This window comes from Dipodomys merriami, unplaced genomic scaffold, assembly GCF_024711535.1.
Source record: "Dipodomys merriami isolate MVZ:Mamm:240054 unplaced genomic scaffold, mDipMer1.0.p SCAF_133, whole genome shotgun sequence".
NCBI lineage: Eukaryota > Metazoa > Chordata > Mammalia > Rodentia > Heteromyidae > Dipodomys > Dipodomys merriami.
This window is the reverse complement of record NW_027202638.1, coordinates 1644305-1669706: the sequence shown is the minus strand read 5'-3', so window position 1 is coordinate 1669706 and position 25402 is coordinate 1644305. Positions and strand designations below refer to the sequence as shown.

The 25402-nt window shown below is 42.0% G+C and overlaps 1 protein-coding gene across 1 annotated transcript in view; it reads right to left on the bottom strand.

Moving 5' to 3' along the window:
* The window catches only part of Spon1 (spondin 1), a 268437-nt gene that overhangs the window by 230776 nt on the left and 12259 nt on the right, over nucleotides 1–25402 (bottom strand). Inside the window, exon 2 of the mRNA XM_070019438.1 lies at nucleotides 16791–16897. Within this exon, the coding sequence (XP_069875539.1) occupies nucleotides 16791–16897 (107 nt within the window). The remainder of the gene's footprint in view (nucleotides 1–16790; nucleotides 16898–25402) is intronic.

Below are 25402 nucleotides of genomic sequence, written 5' to 3'. Positions count from 1 at the left end.
CTGATAGCCTACTCTGCTCCTCATTCTTCCCCACAGCCTGATCTTCTCCCAAACTGCAATCTCCACTAATTAATAAGAATTAACCTCTAGGCTGAGATATGCCATGCTTCTTGAATCCAGGATGCCATTGAAAATAATGGAGGGTTTAACAGTTTGCCTGGCGGTATGCATTCCACATTTCACATGCATATCGATGGAACGTGCCTCTTACTTCTGAAACACCACAATGGTAAAACTGAGCATTTTAGAATCACTGCTATGCTGCTATCACCTCCGTGGTCAGAAGCACTTCCTTTCCTACCTATAATCTTCCATGTTTGCTATCACCTCACTTCCTGTTAAGGTACAGCACAAACATAAGTCAGTGAACTGGGACAATAATGCCAGGAAGAGCTAGGGTCTAAAAGTCATGGCAAACAAATGTCAGAGGCAGCTTGGGTTGATAGGAATATTTCTAGATACATATCTATATCTATATAAATGTAGATCTAGATAGGAGAGAGAGAGAGAAAGAGAGACAGAGGAAATTATCTCGAAAACTTGCCTAACATGTGTGAGGGCCTGTGTACAACTCTCAGTGCTGGGGGGGGGGGGGGGGAATCATTATGCAATACACAAGTTTTCTCCCAGTTGGTGAACTGGGTGCTCAGGAGACTGTGGATTGCATAGTAGCAATATAGCCTGAGAAAGCTTCAAGCAGCTTCCAAAACTCAAGCTGATTCTACTCCAGCAGGAACCTACTCAATATCCAGGCAACATGGTTAATGGGACTTGGAACTTCTGGCAAGTGCAATTACAAACTCATCAGTGAGTCAGAGAATATGGGGAAACAATTATCAAGAAGCCCCTATTCCCTCCTTTTTCTTTTTTCCCCCCAAATAGCCAAACTGGATTAATTTGCCTTCTTACTCAGAGAAAAGCTCTAAAATGTCTAATTATCCCTCTTCTACTAATAGAGTCAGGACAGAACCTGGTCAGACAGTGTGGGTTTCCCAGTCTCTGTCCCCATGCCCTCCTTCCTGCAGCATGCAAGCCCCAGCAGAGAGTGTAAGAATCATCTGCAGCAGGCAGCACACAGACCATCTGCTCCCTAGCCTGCACAATCAGCCTCATACTTGCACATGTTGTTAGTGGGGCTTCTGGCCCTGCCTATTGTACCTTTCCAGCCTTGTCTTGTCCTAGAGGAACAGCGGGTGGAGTGATCTGAGTTAGTAACATGTGAAATGACACATGAAAGTTTGGGTTGGGCTGGGAAACAGATCCACAGGGAGAAGACAAAAGTCACTGGGGACCACTGAGCAAGAGACCTGGTCAGAAGGTAGGGTATGTTAGCAAACATTATTTAATAATTCCTAAAGGACATACCATATCTCCATCCTTTTACTTAATATACACTTATTTATCTAAAAACCAACTTTCCTGCTGGACCGTGGAGATTCCACAATGTTGGAAAGATGTTCTGCTCTCAAGGAACTTGCCTGCAGTCTAGCAAGACAGGCCAGAGGGATAAATAAAAAGGAAATTCAAATTTCATTGGATTAGAGGATGTCCAGCTCTTGTGCACTGCAGAATGGATTGTATGCTTCCCAGCAGAAAACAATCCCACACATTGGGAATCACAAACATGATTGGTGCTTAATACAGAGGAAGAAAAGCTGAGCTTCAGTTGTTTTGGGTTTTTTTGTTGTTGTTGCTTGTTTTTTGGCCAGTCCTGGGGCTTGAACTCAGGGCCCAGGCACTGTCCCTGAGCCTCTCTGTGCCCAAGGCTAGCACTCTACCACTTGAGCTACAGTGACACTTCTGGCTTTTTCTGTTTATGTGGTAATAAGGGATCAAACCCAGGGCTTCATGCATGCTAGGCAAGCACTACCACTAAGCCACATTCTCAGCCTCTTCAGTTGTTATTTTTTTCCCCTCCATATTCTCAGAGTGCCAGGTCACCAGGTGTCTTATCAGACATATGAAGCAATGTGGACTAGTGTGAGAAAATAGGAAGTTGTGCTGAGGAGACTTGTTGCTGACACGAGTTAGTAGAAAAAGGAGTTATGACAGGATAAGCTAATAAATCAAAACCAATCTGGCAACAAAACCTACCTGACAATAGAATGAGGTAGGGGGCTGTAAAAGGATGAGGGAGGAGGACAACAAAATGAGGAAAGAAAGACAGGATACTAAATCTTTGGTGTCATGACCTTATAGGAAACAGAAAGGAGACATGCCCATCAGAAAGCCCTCTTAAAAAAATCCCAATTCTAAGCCGGGCACTGGTGGCTTACTCCTGTCATCCTAGCTACTTAGGAGGCTGAGATCTGAGGATTGGGTGGTTCAAAGCCAGCCTGGGCAGGAAAGTTCGTGAGATGCTTATCTCCAATAAACCACTAGAAAACCGGAAATGGTGCTGTGGCTCAAGTGGTAGAGCATTTGCCTTGGGCTGAAGAACGCAGGGACGACGCCCAAGCCCAGAGTTCAAGCCCCATGACCGACCAAAAAAAACAAAAAACAAAAAACAAAAAAACCCCAATTCTCCTTACTTAAGTCAAAGCCAACCTCTGAACCAGGAGGGCATCAGAAGATGGCAGAGGTAGGCTGAAGTGCTTAGTATGGAATGTCTTTGCCACATGGTGTCTTTCTTGGCTACAGTCCTTTTTCTAATAAACTTTCCTATCACCTATGTTCATGTCTTGCCTTGATTCTTTGTTCTAGTCACATGCAAGAACCCCAGCCTCAGGTACTTCATTATAGTAACAGAAAGCCAATTAATACACCCTGTGACCTCTATTCTGATAGACAAATCTAATTTGAGTTACTAATGATTAGTTTTTTCCTTTCTTCTAATAAGAATAGAAGCAATGACTTATATGCCATGGTGGGAACTGAAAGTCTTTCTCTAATTTCTACAACTCTGAGTTAGCATTATTCTAAGTGGACAGGCAACAAACTGAAACTCAGCAAGACAACATTAAATATCCTAAATCCATGCAGACAGGGCAAAGCTAAGATGGCTATGTTGCCACTAAAATGTAAAAATAAATTGAGATTTAGTAAAGTTCTATTCTAGAGCACACACAGTTATATAAGCACATACAGACTGTTTTTGCATGAGGCTGACAGGTCCATGTATCTGCACATAGGTGTCTTATCAGTACATGGACACAAGTCCTGAAATATGTCAGCTGACTTCAGAAAGGAACAGGTGGATGAAAAAGGAAATAAAAACAGAACTTAGAAAGTGGAAAAACCTCCCATGCTCCTGGATTGGAAGAGTCAACATCGTGAAAATGGCAATACTTCCCAATGCTATCTACAAATTCAATGAGATACCTATCAATATTCAAACCTCGTTCTTCAAGAAAATAGAAGAGGCAATCCAAAAATTTATATGGAACAATAAAAGATCCAGAATAGCAAAAATGATCCTTAATAGAAAGAACAGTTGTGGAGGAATATCAATTCCAAACTTCAAACCCTACTACAAAGGCATAGTAATCAAAACAGCTTGGTACTGGCACAAGAACAGACCTCAGGACCAATGGAAAAGAATTGAAAACCCAGATATGAACCCACAGACTTATAGCCATCTAATCTTCGATAAGAGAGCTAAAAAAAACAGAATGGAAGAAAGGCAGCCTCTTCAGTAAATGGTGCTGGCAAAATTGGTTAATCACTTGTAGAAAACTAAAGCTAGATCCTTATATATCAACCTGCACCAGAATCAACGCCAAATGGATCAAAGACCTCGGAGTCAAAGCAGACACTCTGAAAACATTACAGGAAGGAATAGGAGAAACCTTAGGTCTCCTTGGCACAGGCCGAAATTTTTTTAATAAAGATCCAGAAACACAACAAATCAAAGCAAAGTTGGACAAATGGGATTGCATGAAGCTGCAGAGTTTCTGCATGGCAAAGGACATAGCTATCAAGATCAATAGAAAGCCCACAGATTGGGAGAAGATCTTCATTAGCCATACAATTGACAAGGGTCTCATATCTAAAATATACCAGGAACTCAAAAAATTAAACCCCCCAACAACAAATCCTCAAAGAAACAATTGCCCAATAAATAAGTGGGCTAAAGACTTAAAGAGAAACTTCTCTGAAGAGGAAAGAAGGATGGCCAATAGACACATAAAGAAATGCTCAACCTCCCTAGCCATAAAAGAAATACAAATCAAAACAACATTGAGATTCTACCTCACCCCAGTTAGAATGGCTATAATCAAGAACTCTAATAACAACAGACGCTGGAGGGGATGTGGACAGAAGGGAACCTTACTGCATTGTCAGTGGGAGTGTAAACTTGTTCAACCATTTTGGAAAGTAGTATAGAGGTTCCTCAAAAGATTCTACATAGAGCTCCCCTCTGATACAGCAATCCCACTTTTGGACATTTACCCAAATGATCACAAACAAGACCACACTAAAGCTACCAGCACAGCTATGTTTATTGCAGCATTATTTACCATAGCTAAGATATGGAACCAACCCAGATGCCCCTCAGTAGATGACTGGATCAAAAAAATGTGGTGTATATACACAATGGAATTCTATGCCTCCATCAGAAAGAACAACATTGCCCCATTTGTTAGGAAATGGAAAGACTTGGAAAAAAGTATATTAAGTGAAGTAAGCCAGGCCCAAAGAAACATAGGTCCCATGGTGTCCCTTATTTGCAATAACTAGTATATGTCTGAGACAAGCAGAAAAGGTCAGATAAGTTGATGTTAGGTGAAATGAACCCCAAGATAAGGACTCAAAGGTTTTTTTGCTTGCTATTTTTTCTAACATACTTATAAGATGATTTCTTTGTTGCTTTGTATGTCCCTCCCTCATGGTATAACCCCTGTTTTTACTGTATTTGATGTTGGTATAATTTGGGGAGGGGAAGGGAAAAAACAAATTGTTTAAATAGGGATACAGGGGGACCCATTGCAACATTGAGATGTACAAGATGTTATGTCGAAAAACGAACTTTACAACTTTGGCGCTGGAGGAGGGGTTTGGGGGAGATGGGAAGGGATGGGAAGGGGAAACAAAGGAGGAGGCAACAATGCTTGATAAGAAATGTACTCATTACCTTGCTCATGTAATTGTAATCCCTCTGTATGGAATTTTCACAATAAAAAAAAAAAGAAAAAAAAAGAAATTTAAAAAAAGAAAAAAAGGAACAGGTGGTTGCAACAATGAGAAGTACAAGTTGTCATATCAAAAACGAACTTTACAACTTTGGTGGGGGGGTGGGGGGAGGATTGGGTGGAGGGGGAGGCTTGGAAGGAATGGGAAGGGGAAACAAAGGAGGAGGCTACAATGCTTGATAAGAAATGTACTTATTATCTTGCCCATGTAATTGTAACCCCTCTGTATGGTTTTTCACAATAAAAAAAAGAGAAAGGAACGGGTGGAGAGTAGGCACCAGAATCCTCATTTTTTTTTTTTTTTTTTTTTTTTTACCATATAGTCACTTCATTGTCAAAACCCAATTTCTTTCTTAGGTCGATTTTTTAAAGACATGCCTAATAAATGGAGAGCTATTTATTAAATATCCACTGTGTGCCAGGCTGTTACAGGGCTGAACAAAGCAATGCCCTTACCCAGTGAGCTCACAGCACTATGAAAGAAAATAGCTAATAAGCAAGTACACACACCAAATGTCAAGTAATATTAAGTCAAATGAAGAAAAATAAAGTCAGGGAAATGAGATCAAAAGCAATGGTGATATTATTTTGGAGAACAGGATGAGAAATGGGCGCTGATGAACATGACATTTGAGCAGAAATCTGGCAGAAGTGAGAGACGTAGGTTTGCAGAATCTGGAAGAGCATCCCAGGCAGAGAAGAGGAAATAGTCTCCCAACCTTCACCACTGGCTGAGGATACAGGCTTATTTGCTCCACAGATGAATTAGGGCTGGGAAGACAATGACTATGTTAGATAAAAGATGCCAAATCTAGGAAGAATCTTGAAATACTGAACCATGTTAAATAGTTCATCAGGATATAGCTCTACAAAGACTTGAAATTTATTCTAGGAACATATTAGTACAAGAACAGCACTTGCCAGATCTGGTTTAGTAACCATATGGCAGATAGATGGGAACTTCCTGCAGTCAGTACCTTGGCCTCCAGAACATAAAAGACCTCAGGTACCAGGTGAGGTTTACCTGGAGAGACAGTCTTGGATCCAAGAGGGGAAATCCAGACAAAGGAAGTTGGTAAAGGCCACATGCTCTCTGCATAGGAGCCTGATTTCAGCTTCCATTTAAACTCCTATTGTTTCAAAAGTGACAAAAGTGATATAGTAATATGAAGAGAGAACCTGAAGACCTTTTTGATCCAGTAACTTGAGACTCTACCCGATGGAAATGATCTGAGCTACTGACATGCAAGGTTGGTAAGGACAGCCATATTAGGAAATCCATGTCCTTAGAAAATAGACTGTGCCTTGTGTATGGCAGGCTCATTTCTTTGTGAGCAATCAACAAATGAAAATGTTTTCTTTTTAAAAATGTACTCTGTAGCAGGCAATGGTGGCTCAAACCTATAAACCTAGATTTGCAGGAGGCTGAGATCTGAGGACCACAGTTCAAAGTCAAAGCAGGTAGGAAGGCCATTAAACTCCTATCGCCTAACAACTGGAAGTGAAGCTATGGCTTAAAGTGGTAGAGTGCTAGCCTTGAGCAAAAAAGCTCTGAGACAGTGCCAGACGCTGAGTTCCAGCTAAACAAGAAAAAGAAAAGGAAAAGGTTCTTTGCTAACTTGTAATATTAAAAATTACCTAAGTGGTACTCACTAGACACCATGTTGAAAATGAACTATACAACTTGTGGGTGGGCACAGGAGGGAAAAACTGGGAGAAGGTGAGGGAATAGCTGATATTTCCAAAAGGAAATGTACTCATTATCTGACTTATGAAACTGTAACCCTGATATACATCACCTTTATATTTTTAATAACCTAAATACCTTATAATACATCACTGTTTTAATAAGCAATGATCTATTCACACTTTGAACTCTATTAAAAACAAACAAATGGGGATGGGCAGGTGACTCAGTGGCATAGTGCTTGCCTTGCATTCATGAGGGCCTAGGTTCAATTCCTCAGCACCACATAAGCAGAAAAAGCTGCAAGTGGCCACTGTGGCTCAAGTGCTAGAGAGCTAGTCTTGAGCTGAAGAGCTGAGGGACAGTGCCCAGGCCCAGAGTTCAGGTCCCATGACTGACCCAAAACCAAACAGATAAACACGATGGCTTTATGTGTTGGCAAAACAGAATTACGACCTATGCCATCAAGTGTTTCTGACACAGAGGTACTTACATTAAGATGTCTGAATGTTTTTTGCTTGTTTTATAATGGTGCTGGCGATCAAACCCAGGGCCGTGTGCATTCTAGCACTCTACTACTGAGCGACATCTTTGGCACAACTTACTGGCATTTTTAAAAAAACTATTAATAAGCAGGCATCAGTGTCTAATGACTATAATCCCAGCTACTCAAGAGGCTGAGATCAGAATTGCAGTTCAAAACCCAGTCCATAAGACTCTCTAATTAACTAGTAAAAATCCAGACATGGAGGCATGATTCAAGGGGTAGAGCGCTAGCCCAAGTCCAAACACTAAGAGCCTGTAGCCACCAAATTCAAGCCCAAATGTGTATATACACACACATACACACACAGAGAGAGAGAGAGAGAGAGAGAGAGAGAGAGAGAGAGAGAGAGAGAGAGAGAGAGAGAGAGAGAGAACAATAACAAAAAAACCCCTACTAATAAAGGAACCAGGCATGGTGGTTCATGTCTATAATCTCTATTACTCAAGAGGCAGAAGTTAAAGAACTGTGATTCAAGGCTGGCCTGGGCAATGTTAGCATGAGACTGCACCTCAAAAACAAACATAAAGGGACTAGGACAAGTGGTAGAATTCTGAGGTATCAAGGCCCTGACTGAGTTCAATCCTCAATACTGGAAAAAACAAGTAACTCACTACTTAAAGGATACATAATAAAATTTCTTTTTTTTGGCAGTAAACGTCGCATATTAACTACTAAACAATGTTATTATCAGTCTGAAAATGACTTCCAGACCCTTAGAAAGTAGATGTAGAAGCAATGCTTGTTCCCATGCAGGAAAGTATGTGACCAGCCAGGTCAGCAAGCCAGTGGGTAGGGCCAGAAATTCCAGCGACAGTCATCCATCAATTTGGAAAACATTTATCAGCTGGCCAGTGTGCCAGGTCTTAATGAGGCCTGGGAATCTAGAGGTGGCCACACCAGCTCTCTGCCTTTTCGCAGTCTTGTAAGAGAGCAGAGATTTGGCACATTAGGACAATGCAGTGTGTGAAGAACAAAGAGAAAGGGATGGACCATGTTTGACAGCTCAGAAAACAGGTCAGGGCACAGACTCCAAGTGGGATAAAAGGAAGACATGGATGTCAAGAATGATCAGAGGATGATATTTGAAGGGCTAAGACCTATAGGATGGCCATGCATGAAATGAAATCATAAAACAAGTGTGATCCTTGGAACAGCTCAGAAAGGATTGGGACACTTGAGAGATCAATTTCTGTCTTTGTCTCTCCCACACATCTGCCCCAGGAGCTATAAGATATAGAAGAAGAAAACAAGAGAGACAGACCTTCAGTGATTCAACTCTTGCTCACTGACTGCCATTTACTACCTCTGTCCCCTAAACTTCTAATTCCTCTAGTTTGCTTTTCCCTATAAGTGGGGATAAGAAGGCCTTCCTCACGGAAGGGGTTTGATAGAACAATACACTTGATGTGACTAAGATTTACTTGATTAAACTGGTGTTCTATTGCCCGGAGCACTAGCTATACTGTTAGGAAGACAACTCCTCCTCTCCTGGATCTTCCAGCCAAGAGGAAGAGGATTCAATTACTACATGAAGCAACTAGAATGGTACCTGGGAGCAAGACAGGCCTGGCTTCCAAAACCCTTGAAGTAGAAACTTTTACCAAAGTTATCATTTGAAACCCACTTTCAGTGAAGCTCTATGAAAGAAGAGTTGGGGAAACCCAATAATTGGGGCCAGTCAACCATCCAACACCACAATGAATAGTTTTCAGTGTCATGGATCCAGTAATACTTGTTTTTGTTTTTTTGTTTTTGTCGGTCGTGGGGCTTGAACTCTGGGCCTGGGCACTGTCCCTCAGCTCTACAGCTCAAGACAAGCACTCTACCACTTGAACCACAGCGCCACTTCTGGTTTTCTGAGTGGTTTATTGGAGAAAAGAGTGTCTCGGACTTTCCTGCCTGGGCTGGCTTTGAGCCATGACCCTCCAATCTCAGCCTCCTGAGTAGATAGGATTACAGGCATGATCCACCTGTGCCTGGCTCATTGTACTCACTGAACTCAATCAAGGTTTCATGCTTACAAGGTAGGCACTCTCTACCACTTGAGCTGTGTCTCCAGTCCCTCATTTGACTTTCTTTGTAGCCTTCCTAAACTTAATAAAGAAAGGGTTAAAGAATGGCCGGGTGCTGGCTAGAGTACTAGCTTTGAGCTGAAGCTGAGGGACAGCATCCAGGCATAGAGTTAAGCTCCATGATGGACCAAAATGAAAAACAAACAAAAAAGAGAAAGGTTTAAAGAAGCCTCTCAGTCTTCACCTGCTGGAGATGGCCATTCAGCCAGCTAGTCATTGAATAGAGAATTCAACTTGTTGGTGGGTATCTGATAAGCAAGTACTTCTGGAGGAACATACTTATGATTCATTGTACACATGGATGGGTGCCCAGAATAAAGAGACTCCACTGACCTGGAGTCTATGGTGCCAAGGCACTATATTTGGCATTGGGGAGGTTTGAAGCCCCAATCTTGTGAATTTGTCTGTCTGGGCTGGGTTTAAACTGTATTCCTCAGATCTAGCTGGGATTATAGGTATGAGTCACCAGCACCTGACCCAAAAAATATTTGTCACACATTGCACAATTCATAGTGCAAGTTGTTGCAAATAGTGAACAAAACAGACAATTTGGTAGGGCAAGACAAGATTAAGTAGTCCGATAAAAAATAATTATAAATGTAATGACTATTCTGAAGGAAAAATACTTGAATACATGAATATATCTCATACACTTAATATTTCAGTATTCATTTACTAGAAAGGCTACACTGTAGAGAAGGAAAGGAAGTATTTGGGGCTCTCTCATGATGGATTAAGCATCTGATAAAGCAGTCTAATACCTATGTTCTTGATCTCTTCCCACAAAACCATCCTGAGATCTCATTAGTTTTTGGTAGTCCTATACTGTATGAGAAGTTAAGTATGATTCTGAACTTACAAGCAACTGAAATTCCTAGGGTATTTTTGTTGTTGTATATTTGCTCAAATCCAAACCTCTTACACTGTGTTTATATGGGATCTAAGAGAGGTAACTTTTTCCATCCTTCCCTCACTTTCATCTGTTCTATTAGCTTAGCCTGCTCTAAGCCTCTGATGCTCAGTCCTGATGTCAAGTGTGCCTCCCTTCCCATCAGCCTCTGTGGCTGTGGCAAGATAGGACACTCATGTTCAGGTACTTGTAAAAGGTGCTGAGAGCATTTGGGGGAGGGCTGTAGTACATGAGTCAAGGGGCTCACACATCAGAACCACAAAAATTGTGGGGCTTCTTTTTCATGCCAGTCCTGGGACTTAAACTCAGAGCCTGGGCACTATCTCTGAGTTTTTTTGCTCAGGGCTGGCACTCTACCACTTGAGCGAGCCATAGCTCCACTTCCAGGTTTTTGGTAGTTAATTAAAGAGTCTCAGGGATTTCTCCTGCCCAGGCTAGCTTTGAACCATGATCCTCAGAGCTCAGCCTCCCAAGTAGCTAGGCCTGGTTCTTTTTTTTTTTTTTTTTCTAGTCCTGGGGTTGAAACTCAGGGCCTGGGCATTGTCCCTGAGCTTTTGCTCAATGCTAACACTCTATAACGAGCCACAGCTCCACTTTCTGCTTTCTTGGTAGTTAGAGATAAGAGTCTCACAGACTTTTCTGTCCAGGCTGGCTTTGCACTGAAATCCTCAAATCTCAACCCCCTGACTAGCTAGGATTATAGACATGAGCCACCAATACTCAGCACCTCTGTATTTTTTAAGTTTAATTATGGGAATGAATACCAAATGATTACCAAATGAGAAATGAATACCAAAATATAAAAAAAAAACATGTTACCTGAGAAATTGTTTTTCAGTCCATCATTTACACTAGTTAATGTCAGTTCAAAAACTTCCTATTATCTTATAAGTCACACAATTAAGCTTAGGTCCCTATAATGAAGCACATTTTTTTAAAACTCAAACAGAATTCCCATAAACAATGTATAGTAGTATTTTAATTTTAGAAGGGAGTGACAAAAATCCCCCTTTAGGTTCTAATATGACTCAGAACCCATTAGCTGCTAGTACACATTTTTTTGTTAATGGAGAGATCACTAAATAGTTTTTAAATAAGTAGTTAAAAATACATAACAATTGTTTGTTAAATGATACTTTGACCAGGCAAGGTAGCTCAAACCTATAATCCCAGCAATTAGGTAGGCAGAGAATGAGATACTACTGTTTGAGGCCAATCCAGGGGGAAAAAAAACAAGTTGCTGAGATTTCATCTCCACCAAAAGCTGGACACCACAGTAAGTACCTGTCATATCAACAACATTGAGAAGCACAAATAGAGAATCAGTTCAAGTTGGCCTGGCTTAAAGCAAGACCCTACCTCAAAAATAACCAACATAAAAAGGGGTTCTGAGGTGGTCCAAGTGGTAGAGTGCCTGCCTATCAAGTGTGAGGCCCCGAGATCAAATTCCGGTACATACAGAGACAGACAGATAGGATACTTGTTTGTGTGGTACTGATGAGGAACTTCTCAGGCAAGCATTTAGCAGTCTGCCTTTCACTGGAAGACTGTTACCTCATTGTTGCCTATAGGCCATAAATTAAAAATAGAGCAGTGGTATTACGAATTAGCAGCTTGAACTTTGGTGCTTGCAGCGCTTAAGATTCTGTCAATAAATATGAGTGCTTCCTCTGTGCTAGCCAGATTTGCCACCAGGGGTAGAAGGAACAGCGAAGCATATCAGATACATAAAATCCCTGCCTGCAGGGGCTCATGGCTCAGTGGAAGGGGTAGACAGCACACTAGGCCACAAGTGAAATGGACAGAATGCCAGGTGGCAATAAATGCTGTGGAAAAAACTCTGAGGGACAGGAGTAAGGTGTCCAGCTCAGAGTCAGAGGGGCAGGGAGGGAAAGGTGTAAATAAGGGTGATCAGGACCTCCCTTGGACACTGTGGCTGAGCCTAAAGAAAGCAAGAGAGTGAGCAGGCAGCTGGCAGGGGCCACCTTAGCCAGGAAGTGGTGAGTTATTAGTCATATGAGTTATGAGAATTGTTGGCTTACTTTTACACAGAGAGCATAGTCTCTGAATTCCATGTCACTTTCAATTAAGCAGGAGTCCACCCAGAAAGCTCATAAAAGAGATTCTCTCTCCCTCTCCCTCCCTCTCACCCTCTTCTCTTCTTTCCCTACCCACCCCCACACACTGTGGCTTAAGTGTTTGAGTGCCAGCCTTGAGTACAAAAAGATGAGAGTGACTCCTCAAGTTCAAACCCCAACACAGGCACAAAAAAAAATCAGAATTTTGCAAGTTATGAAGCCCTCAGACTTGTCATTTTGCAAAGAAGAGGTGTTAGAAAGAGGTATGTCTGTCTGGTAATCACTATGCTTCTTAAAAATGACAGTAGCATTCACAGTTTTTGATGGGCTGCTCCCATTCTAGGAGATGGCTTGGGCTTCTGCCCCTCCTCCCATCAACAGCAGAGGCAAACTCTGGGGATGACCAAGAGAACACTGCAGGCTCCAGGGGGGCAGGACCAGCCGCTCAGCCACCCTGTCCCCATTGCCTGACCGGAAACTGCAGAACGAAGGAATGAATGCCTCCAAAGCTAGAAAGCACAGACAGAAGTGCCATGTGTCTTAGGAAGGAGAGGCAAGCTGGGGGCCTGGACTGTGATCCCCCTCTTCCCCCAGCCCCCTGGCCATCTCAGACCCAAAGGCAACCAGGTGATGTGTGTAGAAAGCACAAAGGTGGGACAGGGAAGGAAATGAAGTAGAAGGAAAAACTCCAGCACCATATTTGGGCCCTCGAGGTACTGCGTTGCTTTGGTGAATTTACTTAACCCTTTGCAGATTGTTTTATCATCAGAAAAAATCACTTTACAAGGTTGCCACTGGAAAGAAGTAGGAGGTGTGGCTCAAGCCATAGAGTACATGCTTGTCAAGGGAAAGGTTCCTAGTTCAAACCCTCTCCTGCCAAAAGAAGAAAAGTAGTAGAATAAAACGTTTAACACAAAAAGATGACTAAACTAGAAAGTTGAAGTGGATTCTCTTCTCACGTAACACACGCACATTGTGACACAGCCAGACACAGTTGGTAGCAAACAGGAATCAGGAGCCAGACCTACCTGGGTATTTGCGTATGTTGTCTGTTCGTGGTGAGGGCTTGCACTCAGAATATTTCGCTCTCACTTGGGTGTGTGTGTGTGTCTGTGTGTGTGTGTCTGTGTGTGTGTGTCTGTGTGTCTGTGTGTGTGTCTGTGTGCATGGCTTGTGCCCTACCACTTGAGCTCCACCTCTACGTTCAGCTTTTTTGCTCGGTTACTGGAAATCAGTCTCTCAGCTTTGTCTGCCCAGGCTGGCTTCAAACCACAATCCTCATGAGTAGCTAAGATTACATGTGTGAGCCACTGATGTTTGGCCAACCTGGGTTTGAATCTCAGCTTTATTACTTAGAGCTGGGAAGTCTTCGGAAAGTCATTTCGTTGTTTGGTGCCACAAGTTCCTCAGCTGTGAGAAACAGGATACTAATTCTCACTTCATTACAGTTTTAACGCTCAGGATGAAATAATGACTGGAAAGCACTCAGCACCAAAAAAAGGCACTCGTGTACTCGGTAAGAGCTCTCATTCTTATGCTTCGGGTATTTTCATATGCATAACCTTGGACAGATGAGAAGAGGCAATGTCATCATGAGGCTGGGGGATGTGACCCTGGATGGGCTGTTCTGAGTCTTATTACAACCACACTTCTCCAACCTGAACAGGCATCACATTCCCCACTCCACCCCAGCTTGCTAAAATGCAGGGTGCAGGACCCTGCCCTCTGAGGTTTGACCCAGTATCTGGGTGGGCTGAGATTGTGTAGCTCCCACATGCAGTTGTGGTAGACTGTGCTTCAAGAACCACGTGAAGGACTGAAGTTCCAAGAGGAGAAAGGCTCATAAAAAGACAGAACTTTGAAGCAGGGATGAGCAGGGCTAAGTCAGGGACACAGGTTCATTCATTCACCGAGCAAATATTTACGCATAGCTCATTTTAAGGAGGGCTTTATATTCACCTATCAGTGGCAAGGACAAAGATCAAGCTCAGCAGAAACAGTGAGTCAGAGGACTAACAACTCACTGAGTTAAACCAGAGCATTGCCAAATTCAGTCATGTCTCCTTTAGGCTGGACCCTGAGCACCAGTTTTAAGTTGTGGCAAAATATGTATAACATAAAAAATCACACTGTTACACTTATTACAACCATCTGTCTTTTGTTAAACAGTATTCCCTCTTTCTCCCAAATTCTGGCAACCACTAGGGATTGATGTTTCTATCTTTATGAATTTGACTATGCTTGGTATCTCCTATACACAGAATTGTAAGGTATTTGTCCTTTTGTGATGGGCTTCTTTCAAGTAATATAGTATCTTCAAGATTAATCTATGTATCTATGTTGTAGTATGTTACAATTTTCCTTTCTTAAGACTGAGCAATATTCCATGTTACATATACATATATATGTTTAAAACAATTAGTGGACATTTGGGGTGTCATCATTCATGTTCATTTTTGTGCTTTCAATACTTGTGGGTATATGTTGGTAAATTTCATTATAGCGCTAATAAAGTTTGCTTTGTTGAAGATTAAGTTCAGTTCAACTCTGTCCCCAACATATCCACTTTTTCTTTTAGATATCCGTATCTCCTGCCACTCAGGCATCTGGATCCCTCAGCTATTAAAACTTGGCTAAATCACACATGCCTGTACTCATATTAACACAATAAAGCTGGAGGGATTCTATCTGAACGCATTCTAGGCTGGGAGCATGTGTCATTCTTCTCTTCCATGTAGAGGGAAACTCCACCTTCACCTGTGGAGGAGAAGTCTGTACCAGGAGTGTTAGTGTAGCCAGGACCTGAGACTCTCAAGTCTGACACCTGGATAAAGGGAATTGGTCATACTACTTACTAGCTGCCATCACAAATGATGTCAGCTTTCTGGTTTCAACCCTATATACTAAGGTTGTACAGAGATAAGGCCTAGTCATTAAACTAAGGAAAGATAAACCAAGACACAAAAAGGCCTATAGGTATGGTTCTTCGACCATAGAAGAACTCAACAAGCACTGACCATCACTAATATTTAGTATTTAGTCACATAGATACACGTCATAGAAAATCATTTCAAAAAGCACAGAATGAAAAGTACTGGGCCAGAAACTTAGGATCCCAGGCAATGGGAAACCTTTTTTTCTGTTTTGTTAGTTGTGAGGTGTGAACACGGGGCATAGGCGCTGTCCCTCAGCTCTTCAGCTCAAGGCTAGCGCTCTACCACTTGAGCCCCTGTGCTACTTCCAGCTTTTTCTGCTTATGTGGTGATGAGGAGTCAAACCCAGGGCCTCATGCATGCAAGGCAAGCACTCTACCACTGAGCCACTTTCCCAGCCCTCCCCCCCCTTTTTTTAAATCATAGGATTCAACCTGTGACTACAACCTGGCCCCAAAGAATTAAAAGATGCCTTTGGAAGGGGAACATGGAGGGCGAGAACTCACAGATTGCATCAGAGTTCTCAGCAGCTAGCTATGAGATGAAGCGTTCATTTTGTGTTTTAGTTTGCAAATGCCAGATAAAAATGAATTCCAGCACAATGGAAATCAGAGACAAGAACTGATTACAACAAATTTGGCCCCCTAGAGTCGCCCCAGTCCTGGGATGCGTTCTGATTTTCCACTCCTCAGAGGGGAGAGTGTTCTTACCTCTTCCCTTGGAAGAATATTCCACAGTGAAATATGACTCACAGTCGGGGCCCTGGCTTTTGAGGTTCCTTTTCTTCTCCTGACCCACTTTCGTCTTGCTGTGCCCTTTTGTACAAAGTCAAACGAAGCCTCCCCTTGAGGAGCATGTTCAGGAGGACTGACATTCAAAGACCATTACCACCTCTTAAACTCGGCCCTGTTCATTTGGCCAAGCAAAGCATATGTAATTCTTTTAATCTTCCCTCATAAATCAATCTGTACGTTCTCTTAATAGTCCTTTCCCTGTGCTTTGAACTCCCTCCAGTCTGGCTGTCCTGAGCTCTTGTTCCGTTTACACTTGAGAATTGCCAGTCAATCACAAAACGCCTCTGCCAGGAAAACAGCAGGACCCAGCCAGGGTTCTGAGTGCTCTCCACACGTTAGACCGCCTGCTGCCAAGGGCACCAAGAGCCCAGAGATGAGCAGCAAGAGCTGCCAGAGAGAAGCGAGCCCTGCCCAGGGCCCAACCCCACAAAGCCAAGCTGAAGCCTTTGCTGCTACTCCAGTATGGTTTTGGACAGAGGTAGGCCACCTGAACAAAGTCAAAGAGCTGCATGAGAAGTCATCTCAGCCACTTGCACTTCTCCTTAGACTCCTCAGCATCTGCCCACCTTTCACATGGCTTCTTCCCACCATCGCAGGAAGGTGCCACAGGAAAAACGCAAGTGGGAGCCGGTCTTACCTGGAAGGTGCCAGCGTGGTCTTCTTCCTTATCACCTTCTCTGTTCTCTTTGAGAGCAATTAATGTGAAGCCTCGGAAGTAGGAGGGAGGAGCAGCCAAAAGCGTCACTGGGAGAGAGAGAGAGAGAGAGAGAGAGAGAGGGCAATTTATCAGCATAGGAGTCAACTGTGTTCCCTTGTCCAAATGGCATGAACCTGCATTCTCTATCCACAAGCTACACATGTGTGGCAGGGGCAGCACACGAGGAGAAGGTTCACCTCTAGAGGAGTAAAAGACTCTCATCCTCTTCACTCAGCTCCCTCTTACATTTCAGAACCTGCTAAATGCTTAATCTCTCACTGAAGACAAAACCAAACCAAACCATTTTTTTCCATACATTCTCCCTGTGTAGTACAGACTGGCCTTGATCTCCTGAATGTGCTTCCTGAGTGCTTACTTGAGAATTCTTCAACCATCCAGGGCTGTGATAAGTGTTCTCTCAGTAATCCCAATTGGATAAAGATAGTCCCTAGTCAGATCCTTCAATCTGGACAGTTATCTCATGTTACACTTCCATTAGCTTGGCCAAAAAGAAAGTGAGCTCTTTACAGCACAAATTCCTCGAGGATGTCTCTGGTGGCACTGACTGTTGTGTTTTCTCCAGAATAACTTTTCGTCTTGTGGAAACCCAGCTAGACCATCTTCCCTAGCCCCCTTGCAGGTAGGTCTGCTTGTACCCAGATTCTATCAGTGAACGGAGACAATGAGCCTCCACCCTGTGTCCTTCTCCTGTCACTACCTGCTACACATAGGGAATCCAGCACAGGGCTCTCATGGTCCGGAAAAAGTTCAGTGGAGTCACAAACTGGGTTTCTGAACAAGCGTTTGTAGACTCACTCACTGACCAGAAATATCCATATTGTACTTCACATGAACTGGATGTAAATTTACACTGTGAGGAGTCATTTGTTACAGCAATTGGCATTATGACTATATTATACATCCCATATCTACCAAGAAAACTTCCACTGAAATCTAGCTTGAGGGCCTAATGTCTTCTGTACTGGACTGTGAGAAGGCAGGGAAAAGAAAGGGCTGGGTTTTCATTCCCTTTGTATCCTCATCATCTAGTCCAAGTTCCTTCAGGTGGATGTAAATTAGGATTTAAATTACTGACTTTAGATATGGATTTCTAGACTGGGGATCCCAAGTACTATCTAATCCAGACTTCTAGTTTCACAGAGAACTAAGACACAGAGGTCAACAGACACCCCAGAGGTCATCAAACTACCCAAATAAATGCTGGCTTAGGGCCAGAGTTAAAGGTAAGATAAGTGTGGTGCTCAACAGAAAAAATAGTAGGCACAATGTCAGATGACAGAGCTGGGGTTTCTTGTCTGACACCCTAAAGCAGTCTAACAATCTCTAGAGAGAGGGTGGCAGACTTCCAAGACTACCTTCCACAGTTCCAGAAGAAGAGGCGCAGATGACAAGAGAGCAGACAATAAGGACACTCCACCAGATTTCCTCAAATTTCTTGGAACCATTTTAATATCACTCTGGTGGCCAGAACCTGTGGCTTTTTTCTGGAGGGCCACCCACAGGTCTCTATATAACCTATATAACCTATATAACCTCTTATAAAAGGTCCCATTTCCTTATCTCTGGTTGTGGCAAACTCTTGAGGGGTTCTTTACACTCCAAAAATGGACCTGCAAAATCAGACTAAACCTTGCTGGGGAATCTTGCTTGGGATCAAGGCCTTGTTCCTGCCCTGTTTTAATAAATCACTTGGACCGAAATTCTCATTTGAACCTTGGTTTTCAGTGGGTTAAATTGTGACATCCTGCTGAGCACTGGTGACTCACACCTATAACCCTGAGATCTGACATCAGGGTTTAAAGCTATCCTTGGCAGGAAAAGTCTGAGAGACTCTTAGCTCCAATTAACCATAAAAAGCCAGAAGTAAAGCTGTGGCTCCAGTGCAAGAGCACTAGCCTTGAGCAAAAGGGCTCAGGGACAGCACCCAGACTCTGAGTTGAAGGCCCAGTACTGGCCCCCAAAATAAAATTGTGTCCTCCATAAATTTCCATTGAAATTGTAACCTCTAGCATCTGAGACTATGACCTGGGACTATGACTGGTCCCAGGTGGAATTCATTAAGAAAAGGTCATACTGGATTGGGGTGGGCCTTAAATCCAATATAACTAGTGTCTTTATAAGAAAAGGTACAGATACACAAAGGGAACAATGCTGTGGGATGGCAGAAGTAGGTTGTTGATGCATCTAAAGCCAGGGACTGCCAAGGATTGCTAGCAGTTGGGAACACTCTTCCAGGGCCCACCAGAAGGAACAACTCTGCCAACATCTTGACTTCTGGTTTCTAGTCTCCATATTTGTGAGAGAATGAATTTCTGCTGTTGTAAGCCACTGGCTTGTGGTAATCTGCCCAGCAACCATAGGAAATGAATATAGATTTCTTCTGGGGAGCCTAGCCTGAGACAGACCAGCAATCCCTGCTGCACCACTGCCTTTCAGATAAGGCTCATACTCCCACAGGCAGGAATGGACTCAGACCTGACCCATGCCTCTGAGGCTGCACCAAGCACGATCCCATTGCCTCACATCCCGTCCAAGATTCCTCCATTGCCACTTTCCTGAAAAGCAGTAGCCGCTCACTCTGGAAGGTGCCACTTCCTCCATTCCTTGCAGACTTCTTCAGAAATCACTTAAATTTTCATCTTCATGGGACTTCTATAAAAATGGAATGCTTTTTCCTTGGACCCTCTTAGGACTTAAAATACCTACTGGCTTCCCCAAGTAGGGATACTGCATCTTGGTTGTGGGCCAAGACAGCTCAGGGCAGGCTCTGGCTCCAGTTTGGAGCTGACATGCCTAAGAAAGCCCGTGCCAGGAAAAAGATCAGTTCTTCCCTCCATCCTAGGGCAGCTGATTCTAAAGGTGCTATATCACCAATTCATGTCATCCCTGGCTGTAAACAAAACATGTAATAGATTTGACACCTGAAACCCTAAATGTGGCTCCAGAGTGTAGGTGAGGAGCTAACCCTGAGCTTTCCAAGTCCTCAGAGCTCAGAAGACTGAGGTGACTGTCACTTAGGTGGCAAATGTTCTGAAATGTTAGTGAAGATTTTTGGCCTCTTAACTCCCACTTCTCCAACCTCGGAGAAATTAAGAAAGGAAGCTAAAATAAAATAGAAAATGAAATATAGTTCAAGGGCCTTCTCAACAAGACAGTAGAAATGAAAATAAAAAGTACATCCTTTAGGAAACTTTCGAGTGCCAAAAACAGAAACAGTTAAACAGTGTGTTTAATGCCCACAGGCTTATGAGAAAAAAGAGATCGACCAAGTAAGACTCAAATATGTAAACATAGATACATAAATAAAATTACTATCTATTGAATATAGGCTCTGAAGTCTCTATCCCCAGACAGCTGAAAACATGTTGCTCTGATTGCTTGGCATTACATCATTACTGGGAGATATACTGAAGATGAACTGGTTCAACCTTTTGCTTTCTGCATGAGGTTTCTGATGTTCACAAGCTGACAGACTTGTTTGAGTGACACCATGCAAGACAGCAACTAGGTCCCTAGCCTCATAGCTAAAGGTAATGACCTTGATTGTTCACTAAAATGATAATATCTACATGGCATTTCTGGACTTCTGGAGACTGCCTTCTAGTCTAGTTTGGAAGTGACAGAAGAAAATCTGTTATGCTGCTTTGAAGTCTTACCTTGTATTTTTAGATGCTTGCCTGAATGCAAAAGGAATGTTTATGATATGTTTGTTGTTGCTGCTCTTGTTGTTTTGTCGGTCATAGAGCTTGAACTCTGGGCCTGTCCCTCAGCTCTTTAGCTCAAGGCTAAAGAGTTCCAGTTTTCTGGTGGTTTATTGGAGATAAAAGTCTCACGGACTTTACTGGCCAGGCTGGGTTTGAACTGTGATCCTCAGATCTCAGCCTCCTGAGTAGCTAGGATTATAGGCGTGAGCCACCAGCGCCCTGGCTGTTTTTGATATGTTTTAAAAACTATATTGATGCGTCTCAGTGGTGTAGTTCAGTGGTAAAACACATTGGCTAGAACTTGGGTTTGATCCCTAGGACTGCAATAAAACAAAATAAAAAGGATTTTGTGAAAATGGAAATGGAAGTAATCAAGACTTGTAACTCCATGTTAATTATTTTTTGAGAAATAATTAAAATTTTCCCTCTTTACTGGTAACGAAATAATTAAATCAAGTGGTTTTGATGAATCTATAAAAATCCTTCAAAGTGTAAAGAGAAGCTGAAAGTTTTTTCCATATTTGTGAAAGCCTACCAGAAATCACATCTATCATATAGTTGAAAAGATAATACAATTTTACATAAAAACCTTCATAATTAGTACTTTCACCTTAAAATATCAGGATGAAGTACAAATGAATTAAAATGTAAAGTCCTTGAAATCATACCTTGGTATCAAACTAGATACTTAGTAAATATTACCAGTGATGAGATTACTATGTTACCTTATGTCTTGTTAACTGCATTTGTTTATACAGTTGTCAGTCCTTCAAGGATGAGACCAACCTCTCATCTTATAACAGTGACGAGCACAGAGCTAATGTGCCATTAAGCTTACAGAAGAATGTTTATGGACTAGTAGATTCAGTATTGTTAAAAAAGTATCAATTCTTGGGCTGGGAATGTGGCTTAGTGGTAGAGTACTTGCATTTATGAAGCCCTAGGTTCGATTCCCCAGTACCACATAAACAGAAAAAGCCAGAAATGGTGCTGTGGCTCAAGGGGTAGAGTGCTAGCCTTGAACAAAAGAAGCTCAGAGACAGTGCCTAGACCCTTCAAGCCCCAGGACTGGCAAAAAAAAAAGTCAATTATCCACAAATTAATCTATATGTCTTAAATAAAACTCTTAGCATGTTTTTGTGATATTGAAAAGTGATCCTAAAATTTATATGGAAATGCAAAAGGTCAAGAATATGAATATCCAAGACAATCTGGAGAGAGAGCTATCAGATATCAAGCCATATGTTGCTGCTATAGAAATTAAGCCAGTGGACTACAGGGAGGAAACAAAAATGGGTCAGTTGGGCAGTGAATATAGGAAAACTTCCACCTGTGGAAACTTTACATATGATGGAGGATGTACTGTAGAGCACTGGAGAAAATTATACTTCTATTACGGACAGCTGGGTAGCTATATAAAAAGGTAGATATTGGTCTTTACCTCAGATCATATGCAAAATAAATTCCATCTGCATTGTGGAGCTAAATGTGAAAGTAAAACAGTAAAGTTTTTAGGAGGTAGCATAAGATAAAACGCAAATGGCCTTGGAGCAGAATTTTTTAAACTAGAATATAAAAAAAAAAAAACAAAAACCTTTGGCCATAAAGTACAAGGTATACAAATGAAGAAACAGTAAACTTCAGCTCATGAGAAGACACCATGAAGAACAAAAACAGCAAATCATAGTGTGAATAAAATACTGATAACTATAATCAGCAATTGACTTTCTTTGCTTTTAATTTAAAATTTTTTAATTGTTATTATAAAGGTGATGTACAGAGGGGTTATAGTTACACAAGTCAGGTAAAGACTACATTTCTTTTTGGACAACGTTACCTCCTCCCTCCCTCACTCTGATTTTCCCTCCCCATTCTCATTTTCAATATAGTGTCCAGTGAATACCACTGCTGCATTTGTTCACATTTTGTCCCTCCATTTCTCTACCTCCCCTTACCCTCCCAAAGACAGATAAAAGAATAAACAGAACAAAAAGAAAACAAAAACAGAAAAAAACTCATTTCCATTTCCTATAGTTCATTCCAATAAATATCATTTGGTATGATCAGATGCACATAGGCATTGTACCTTTCTGCTCCTCTTCAAAGTTTCCTCCTTTGGTCTCCCCGTGTGTGAATGCCTAAGACCTGTCCAGTGTAAGTTATTATGTCCTGGTATAGTTTAGATCTAACTTCCACATATAAGAGAAAACATGTGCTGTTTGTCTCTCTGAGCCTGGCTTACCTCACCATGATTTGTTCTAGGTCCATCCATTTCCCTGAAAATGATATATTATTCTTTCTATTGGCTGTGTAAAATTCCATTGTGTATAGGTACCACATTTTTTGGGTCCATTCATCTATTGTAGGGCATCTGGGCTGTTTCCACAACTTGGCTATTGTAAATAGTGCAGCAATGAACCTGGATATGCAAGTATCTTTGTGGAATCCTGGCTTGTGATGTTCTGGGTGGATGCCCAGGAATGGTATGGCTGGGTTTGTAAGGAATATTAATGTTAGTTTTTTGAGAAACCTCCAGAGAGGTTGTCCAGAGTGGTTGTACTAGTTTACATTCCCACCAACAGTGCAATAGGGTTCCTTTTTCCCCACATCCACACTAACATTTGTTGTTGTTGGAATTCACAATGTTGGCCAATCTAACTGGGGTGAGATGGAATCTCTGAGTTGTTTTTATTTGTATTTCCTTTAATGGCCAGGGATGATGAGAATTTCCTCATGCATTTCTTTGCCATTCGTACCTCTTCTGAGAAGTCTCTCCTTAGCTCCTTTGCCCATTTAGTAATTGGATTGTTAGCTTTGAGATTGAGTTAGTTTCTTGAGCTCCTTGTATATTTTGGCTATTAGACCTTTGTCTGATGTATTGCTGGTAAAGATCCTCTTCCAGTCTGTTGGCTGTCTTTCTAGTTTAGGAACTATGTCCTTTGCTGCACAGAAACTTTTTATTTGACATAACCTCATTTGTCAAGTCTCTCTCCTATCTGCTCTACCTGTGTTACTATTTTCAAAAAGTTTCTGCCTATGCCCATACATTCTGGTGTTTCTCCTACTCTCTTGCAGTAATTTCAAAGTTTCAGGTCAGACATTGAGGTCTTTGATCCACTTTTAGTTTATATTTGTGCCTGGTGATAAACAGGGATCCACTTTTATTTTTCTGCATATGGATACAAAGTTTTCCCAACCTCAATTATTGAAGAAACTATCTTTTTTCCACTGTATATCTTTGGCTCCCTTATCAAATATTAGATAACTAGGTTTATGGTTTTATTTCTGGATCGTGTGATCTGTTCCATTGATCTTCACATCTATTTTTGTGCCAATACTAAGCTGTTTTGTTATTACAGCTTGTGGTCTGGGATTGTGATACCACCAGTGTTATGTATTTACTTATTGATTTTTGCCAGGAGTTGTTTAGCTATTGACTTTTATTGTTGTTGGCAGTGATAGGATTTGAACTCTGGGCCTGGGCACTGTCCCAGGTAGAGCCCTTCAGTGCTCTACCACTTGAGCCATGGCGCCACTTCCTGTTTTCTGGTGGTTAATTGGAGATAAGAGTGCAGCCTTTTCTACCTGGGCTGGCTTTGAACTGCAAACCTCAGATGTCAGCTTCCTGAATAGCGAGGATTACAGGCATGGGCCACCGGTGCCTGGCTAGCAATTGACTTTTAACAGCAACAACAACAAAAATGTAAAGAACTCTTAGCACTCAATAAAATAAAGACAGCACAATAGGAAAACATAGGCAAAATACATAAAGTAATATTTCATGGAGGGAAGTGCCTAAATGGCCTAAACACGTGTGAAACGCTCTCAACCTTATTAGTCAGCAGGGCAATGCTAATTAAACCCACAATAAAAGTGATTGCTTATCTGCCAGATTGACTTCATTTAAAAGAAGTAACAATATCATATGTTGTGAACTGAAACTTTCACACATTTGATGAAAGTGAAAATTAGCAGTTTCGCTGGGAAATTCTTTGGCACTGTTCGCTGAAGCTGAGCATGCCTACACTCTTTGACCTCCCAATGCCACTGCTAAAGTGACAGAAATGCACCCACACATGCACCAAAAGCTATTTCTAAGAATGTTCCTGGTGACAGCATTGGAAGGAGCACCCAACTATGGACACGTTCACGTCTCCCTCAGCCACAGAACAGATCTATAAGTTGTGGCACATTCTTAGATCTGAATGCCTTACAGTAATGACAACAAACAGAATACTGCTACACACAACATGGGTAAATCTCACAGACAATTCTGAGTGAGGAAACACAGACCCAAATACAAATAATGTGGTTACATTTATGTGCAAATATTTATACCAAGCTCAAAAACAGGTAAGTAATCTAGAGTTCTGGAGATCAAAGTAGTGGTCAATGTGTGGGAAAAGAGGCACCAGGAATGCTACTGAAGAGCTAGTCTTGGTCTATTTCTCTTATGTACCAGGACTTAAACTCAAGGATGTCACACTCTTGTTCAGCTTTTTCACTCATGGCTCTACCACTTGAGCCACCTTCACTATAGCATTTTACTGGCTAACTGAACATTGAGTCGGGCTTTTCTGTTCAGGCTAGCTTCGAACTGTGATCCTCAATCTCAGCCTCCTGTGCAGCCAGGATTACAGGCGTGAGCCACCAGTGCCTGGCTCTCCTATTTCTTGATAACATCTACATGGCTTTATTCAACATATGCATCACTAAGCTGCATGATCTGTGAACTTTTCTTTTCTTTTTGCCCATCCTGGGGTTTGAACTCAGGGCCTGGGTTCTGTCCCTGAGCCTCTTTGTACTCAGGGCTAGCACTCTACCACT